The sequence below is a fragment of the Rhagoletis pomonella genome, unplaced genomic scaffold (assembly GCF_013731165.1).
Source record: "Rhagoletis pomonella isolate Grant_MI unplaced genomic scaffold, Rhpom_1.0 Rhpom_scaffold_00001, whole genome shotgun sequence".
Taxonomy (NCBI): Eukaryota; Metazoa; Arthropoda; class Insecta; order Diptera; family Tephritidae; genus Rhagoletis; species Rhagoletis pomonella.
In genome coordinates, this window is record NW_023458555.1 from 70,568,035 (window position 1) to 70,575,719 (window position 7,685).

Genomic DNA, 7,685 nt, shown 5'->3' on the forward strand with positions numbered 1-7,685 from the left:
TTCGCATGAATCTAGTCCTTTACACTTGCTTGTTATGACAGTGTGATTCGGATAAGATCCGTGCGGCTGGCATCCGTCATAACATAATAGGCAATAATATCTAGTTGGGTGTATTAGGTGTAGCTTTATCAAAATGTAGAATTGTTGAGTACTTTATACTTAAATTTAAATTACCCCCCTGTTATGAATTTTCATACGATAGACGATAAACGCTTGCAAGCGTATCGTATAAAATGAGTTTTCGTATTATGGTTTCCACACGCCCGATAGATGTACTATTGTGAATGACAGTGGTATTTGTTTACCATTTGTTGTGAATTTAAATGAAACAGCTGTCATTCAAAGCAAACATTTTGTACTTAAAAGTCGCGCAAACTTACCGTAAGCCATACAAAATTAAGAAAGACATGTTTCCTTCAACCTCAATTGCGCTTTATCTAAATCCAAATGAATAAATTGATGAAACTCTCATAGAGGCTACAGTAAGAAGGCAATTGAGAGATGCTTCCAATCCTCTGGAGGTGAACTCGATAATGTAAGTAACTGGAATCAGTTTTACTTGTTAAATATTAAACAAAAATCTATAGATTTCAGAGAAACTTTCGACTTTCGAAAGAGGCTGTTTATATACATAAATATTAGAGGGCAAAGTTCCCAGCCAAACTGCACTTCTCACATTCAATCGAAAAATAGGAACACATGCTTGCGGTACTCAAAAAAAAGTAACAAAAGTAGAGAAGATCCCAAATGAGCGTTCCTGAACGATGTTACTCGACGGCGCTCTCCTTCACCAAATACGTGTTCCGCTATGCTCACATACTTAAGTATCAAGCAACCTGAACGTAGTATTTGGAAACTTCACATAGGAAGGTCAAACTGCACGTGAAGCTTTATGTTCTCTTTATGGGCTTGGATTCTACTTATAACACGCGAAGAAATTGTTTTTTTGAATGTGACCAGTTTTGCATTCGTTCACTTTCAAAAAATGGGGTGTGATGTTAAAGCGATTGGTCTGTAGATGTGTACTAACTAAGGTAAACTTTTTTTTAAAGTGTTGCCACCTAATAAAAATTTTAATTAAAATTATTTAATAAGTTAAATCACTTATTAAAGTATGGGTATTACTATAAATTATTTTGAAAAGGCTCCATTTCTAATATATATGTAGGATTGTTGCCATCCATTTAAAACGTCAAATTCAACCAAACTTACGGGCATAAGGTAAATGAAATACATAGATACATATTTATGTATTAAAATATGGGTGTTCGAATACGTGAAGCAATTTTTTGTGAAGGAGATCAGATCTGCACAGTTCTTTCGAATTTAAAAAATTAGATGTTAAATTAAGGACCTTGGTTTTATTTTTTGAAGTAAGAACTTTTTTACAGGTACAGGATGAATTGATGCAATTGATATTGATAACAAAACCTATAAAAATATCGATTACAAAATCGATGACAAATTCGTTAAAGTTTCGATTATTATATCGATAAGTTCCAAGAATCCCGAAAATCTCTATATTGTATAATATATTTAATGTAACTTTTTAGGCTAATGGCAACCCTATTAAAAATATTACCTCTTGATAAAAGTGCACTGAAATGCCTTTCGTTCGATAAAAGCGTTACAAAATTTTACGCCACTGAAATATGTTATTCACTTTATTTTCAGACAGATGGCAAGCCTATGTAAAAATTTGCATTTTTTCCGAAAGCGGTAAAGTGACCTTCAAAATTGTGTTTCAATATTTAAATTTGATGTAGTATGAGGGTAGATATGGAGCCATTACATAAAAATACCTTAAAGAAACTTAAATGTATGTATGTATGTATGTACATATATACATGTATATATAAAAAAAAAACCTATAGAAAAAAACGTAAATATATTTTATGTGCACGAGACATATCATATTTCTTATATATAAATTATGCTCTCAAATGAAATCTTCCTAAAATACTTGAAAACTTCACATGAAGGAACCTTTTACTTGAGGTAGTTTCACAACGTAGTACTCGTCTTTTATGTTCCCCTCTTTTTCGGAACATATTTTTGTCGAGTACTTTACTTAGTTACTCGACGCTTTGCGACTATACATCTCTTCACTGTCCGCGCTCTCAGTGAGAGGAAGAGAAGGAAGCGTATTCGCTAGAAAACTTCAATGTGAAGCCAAATATCTTCCGATGCAGAGCTCTAATAAATATGTATGTATGTTCTAGTAGAAGTGGAGATCGACTTGCGTGCACGTAAAAAATATATATAAATAATATTTTGTTAAGACGTTTCCATAAATTCATGTTATTAATTTTAATACTTACATTCTTTTATTTTTGTTAAATTGTATCGTATCGTATAAAAATGGACAACCGCTCGCAAGCGTATGGAATTGAACAGCTGATACGATAACTATCGTATGGCAATACCAAAATTTAACGCTATACGATAAACGGTAGCTATCAAATTTCATACGCTCGAATTTAATTCGTAATACAGCACAACAGAATGCAAGCGTTTATCGTGTATCGTATGGATTCATAATAGGGGGTAAGAAAAAACTTTTTTCTGTACAATGTCAGACCCGTGAAGATGGAATCGCCTATATACAGTTTGTGTATTGAAAAAACTGCGAAATATTTGAGAGTTTTCGAATTAAGTAATATCTTTAATCAGGAAAAATATTTTTCACCCATGAAAAGGCTTCACCTTTTATCTAAAAACAAAAATAAATAAAACATTAAAAATTTATATTTATATCAATATTTTCATGTTAGAAACGTCTCGTTTTTAACAGCTTTAATGCTCTCTCCGTATATTGCTAGAAGATAACATTTATAATCCAGCTAATATTATTCTAGGATCTTCAACGGCAGCTTTGACTTTGCGTAAGAACATTACAGCCTCACGACCATCAATCAGTCGATGGTCGTAGGTAAGAGCAATATACATCATTGGGCGTACAACAACCTAGTCATCAAAAAAAGACAGTTATTTTTCGATAACAAAGCAAAATGTAATTTAACTTACTTGTCCTTTTACGGCAATCGGTCGCTCAAATATTCCATGCATCCCCAGAATAGCACTTTGTGGTGGATTGATGATCGGAGTTCCCAACAACGAACCGAATACGCCACCATTACTTATAGTGAAGGTTCCACCGTCCATATCTTCAATGGCGATTGCGTTTCGCCTTGCCTTTTCGCCAAGTGCAGCCAAAGCAATCTCAATATCTGCATAATTCATGGTTTCAACATTTCTTATCACGGGCACGACTAAACCTTTAGGTGTAGCCACTGCTACTGAAATATCTACGTAATCTCGATAAACTATTTCCTGTAATTGGTAAAAATGTTTCAATAAAATCGAAAGTAATTTCAATAAAATCAAGTAGTTTAAAATAAAAACAAGCTTTAATAAGTCTATAATAAAAAAGAAAAATCGACCCCGCACCCTTTAACGGCTAATTTGTTTGCGTAGTAAATTCTTTCTTTTTAATAATATACATTTTAAATATTAACCAAATCGGACCATAAGCATGGTTTTTCCAAATATCTCAAATCCTGCGCCACCTAGCGGATCAATTCATCTTTTATATTGCATTGTCATTGGGCTCCGATCTCTAAGTTTGAAGATTCGAGTCTCTAGCTCTGGGGGAAGTTGGTTAAAAATTGATAGCAAGATTATATTACACATAGGGGAAACATAATAAAATGTTGTAAAAAGATATATTTTTGGCGGCCCCTGTGGTGTATTGGTAAGCAGTGCGCGCTTTCACTCCGCAGTGCATGGGTTCTGGCCCTGGTCAACGCAACACTGCAAAAAAAATTTAGGAAAAAGGTTTTTTCTTAATAGCGGTCGCCCCTCGGCAGGCAATGGCATACCTCCGAGTGTATTTATGTCATGAAAAACAGCTTCTCATAAAAATAAAATCGCCGATCGGAGTCGGCGTAAAACTGTAGGTCCCTCAGCTTTGTGTGACAACATCAAGCCGCACGCCACAAATCGTAGGAGAAGCTCGGCCAAACACTAACATATGTGTAAGCGCTAATCTATTCTTATTGTTATTAAAAAGATATATTTATAAGAACTAATGGCCCTATTCAGGGTTGCCACTGACGAAAAAAAATATTTACCATCCACTTGAGAAAAATCTACCAAATCTAAAAAATATCTACCAATAAATTTTTTTATAGTTATTTTAATAAAAACTATAGCTTTATTTTTTTCTTTTTTTCAATTAAAACTAAAGTTTTGCTATTTTTTAGTTATTTCAATAAGAATTAAAGTTGTTTTAAGGAAATTTTTATTTAGCTAATTATACGGTATTTGAGTCATATTATTAGCATATTCGCAGTTTCTTTCAAAGCGGAAGTGATGAAACTAAAGGCAACAACGAAACTTCATAATTTGAAAAACTTTATTATTATAGACAAATACTTCTTCTTCTTTATTGGCGCTGTAACCGCCTAAGCGATTTTGGCCGAGTCCAAAACAGCACGCCAGTCATTTCTCTTCTGTGCTAACTGACGCCAATTGGAAATGCCAAGTGAAGCCAAGTCCTTCTCCACCTGGTCTTTCCAACGCAGAGGAGGCCTTCCTCTTCCTCTGTTATCAGTATCGCGGCCCGCGTTGAAAATTTTCAGAGCAGGAGCGTTTCTGTCCATTCCAACGACATAGCCAAGCCAGCGGAACCGCTGAATTTTAATTCGCTGCACTATGTCTATATCGTTGTAAAGCTCATACAGCTCATCGTTAAATCGTCTGCGATATTCGTCATCACCAACGCGTAAAGGTCCGTAAATCTTTTGCAGAATTTTTCTCTCGAAAACTCTAAGAGCCGCCTCATCAGATGCTTTCATTGTCCATGCCTCCGCGCCATACACCAGCACAGGCATGATGAGTACTTATAGAGTGTGAACTTTGTACGACGAGAGAGTACTTTACTTCTACTCTACTTCTACTTTTTGCCTACTCAGCCCAACGTAGCACTTTTTGGCAAGAGTGATTCTCCGTTGGATTTCAAGGCTGACAAATACAGTGACTCAAAAAAGCACCTGGTGATTTTTTTATTATTCGCAATGTTTTTCAAGTAAAATTTTTTTGTTGTTTTAACTAAATTCATAAAAATTAAGGATTCAAACTATATACAACATTTAGAAAAATTCAAAAAAATTTCGTCCAAACTTCGAATTTTTTACTCTGAATTTTTAGAACAATTTAAGATACCGAGTTTTAAAGCAAATAATACTTGAGTATAGCTCACACTGTGGTTCCCGTTGATTTTTATACCCGAGCGCACTTGTGCACAAGGGTATTATAACTTTGTTCACATAACGATTGTTTGTAACAGGCAAAACGAATCGAGATAGATATAGACAAATGTATACATAAATGATCAGAATGAAAAGAGAAATCGATTAAGCGGTGACTGTCTGTCCGTCCGTCCGTCCGTCCGTCCGTCTGTGCACACGATAACTCGAGTAAAAATTTAGATATCTTAACGAAACTTGGTACGTGAACCTCTTTTGTGCGTAGGACGGATGGTATTGAAAATGGGCGAAATCTGACAATAACCACGCCTACCTCCCATATAACGGTAATTTTCAGAAATACGAAAACTGCGATATTTTAGTAACTACAGAAGATTATTCACTCAAAATTGATATTTACAATGAGTTTTAGACGAAAAATAAGAATATTAAAAAATTTTGGCAAATGGGCGTAGCCACGCCCACTTATGGTTACATGTGTATATCTTGGTAACCGCTACACCAATTTCTTCCAAACTTGGTACAGCATACCAAATGGCCGAAAATTTTTAAAATCGGACAATAACCACGCCCACATCCCATATAACGGTAATTTCGAGAAATACAAAATCTTCGATAAATCAGTAAATATTAAAGCTAATTTATTCAAAATTGATGGTTGCAACAATTCTTTACCAAGAAATACGTTTATGATAAAATTTTGGAAAATGGGCGTGGCACCGCCCACTTGTGATCACATATATGTATCTCGCTAACCGTTCTAGCAATTTGTACCAAACTCGGTATGGTTATTGTGCTTGCCACATAAAAGCAAACCGTTGAAAATTGTTGAAATCGGTCTAAAATTACGGCCGCTTTTCGTATAACGGTAAATTTCAGAAATGCTTGAAATTTCAATATTTCGAAATTTAAGGACGCTAATTTAATCAAAATTGATACACCCCGGCTTATCATGTAGCGGTAGCTTTCGGAAAGGTGGAAAACAATTTTCAATACTTGCGCCGGGTATTTAATGTTCGGCTCCGCCCGAACTTAGACTTTCTTACTTGTTTTTTTATTAATTTTATTTAACAATTTCTATTGATAAAAAATGACGTTGATTAAATTTTTTTTGCGAACAAGTATAGTGCGTCATTACATACCTGTAAATTTTTTTTATTTGTATTTAAATAATCATTTAAAATATTTAGGCAATCAAAAGCTCCCCGGGATTCCAGTAAAATGAGTTTTGAATGGAGCACGATATCTTCGCCTTATATCGATATACATTTATACGTATGTAAGTATATAAAAAGTATGCAAAGAAATTTATAATATAAAGATAACTACGAAAAATAAATCGGTAACGAAGAGTTCAAAAAATATCTACCAAAATGAGAAAAAGATACCTTTTTACCAACCCAAATTTTTTCTACCAATTTTGGTAACAATTTACCAAAGTGGCAACCCTGGCCCTATTATGTATAGCGACTGGTGTCCAGTTCTTGGTCTACCAGTAGCCTTGGCTACCAGTATCGTACTTTGTATTATGTATAGCGGTCAGTGTAAAATAAAATAATTTAAAAAAATATTTTTTTAAATACAAGCTCTTATTTAACATGTGCAATCAAAGGAATAAAATAAAATAATGTAAAAAAAATATTTTTAGTAAGAAAATTGTGTTAAAACTTCACTAAAAGGAATAAAATAAAATAAGTTAAGCTTTCGTTAAAGTTACTAAAAGCCAAATGGCGCAAGGAATTACTCAAACTCTAATGAAAATTACTAACAATTTGTATTGATTTACTTCGGTTTTAAAAAAGTTTGTCGCGCGAATAGCGAACCGGCATTTACTTACATATCTTCATACATATGTATAAAAAATTATGCATGTACGTTGAATTCGCCGACAAGCTCTTTTAAAACCGAAGTAAATCAATACAAATTGTTAGTAATTTTCATTAGAGTTTGAGTAATTCCTTTCGCCATTTGGCTTTTATTAACTTTAACGAAAGCTTAACTTAATTTATTTTATTCATTTTAGTGCTGTTTTAACACAATTTTCTTGCTAAAAAATCTTTTTTTTTACATTATTTTATTTTATTCCTTTGATTGTACATGTTAAATAAAAGCTTCTTTTTAAAAAATATTTTTTTACATTATTTCAAATTGAACTTTTTAGTTTTATTTTACATAACCCGGACATAATATTTTTATTAACCCTCCATTAGGCGCATGGGTTCTACTCACGCGGTTAGTCGCGTGGATTACAATAGTAGTCCAACTTCTTTGGCTGCTATAATATTTTATTAAAAAAAAAATTTATATTTGTTTCCAATAAATGATTATTTATATTATTTAATACGTCTCAAACATATTTTGACTTTAGTTTTATCTAACTTTTATGAGAGAAATATTAAAACAGGCAATGCGTGT

At 33.3% G+C, this 7,685-nt stretch overlaps 1 protein-coding gene across 1 annotated transcript in view; it reads right to left on the bottom strand.

Moving 5' to 3' along the window:
- Positions 1–2,730: 2,730 nt before the first annotated feature.
- The window catches only part of LOC118747431 (dihydrolipoyllysine-residue succinyltransferase component of 2-oxoglutarate dehydrogenase complex, mitochondrial), a 128,241-nt gene continuing 123,286 nt past the window's right edge, over positions 2,731–7,685 (bottom strand). Inside the window, exons 6-7 of the mRNA XM_036481480.1 lie at positions 3,028–3,333; positions 2,731–2,967 (exon numbers count right to left, since the gene is read on the bottom strand). Coding sequence (XP_036337373.1) covers positions 2,833–2,967; positions 3,028–3,333 — 441 coding nt within the window. The 3' untranslated portion in view covers positions 2,731–2,832. The remainder of the gene's footprint in view (positions 2,968–3,027; positions 3,334–7,685) is intronic.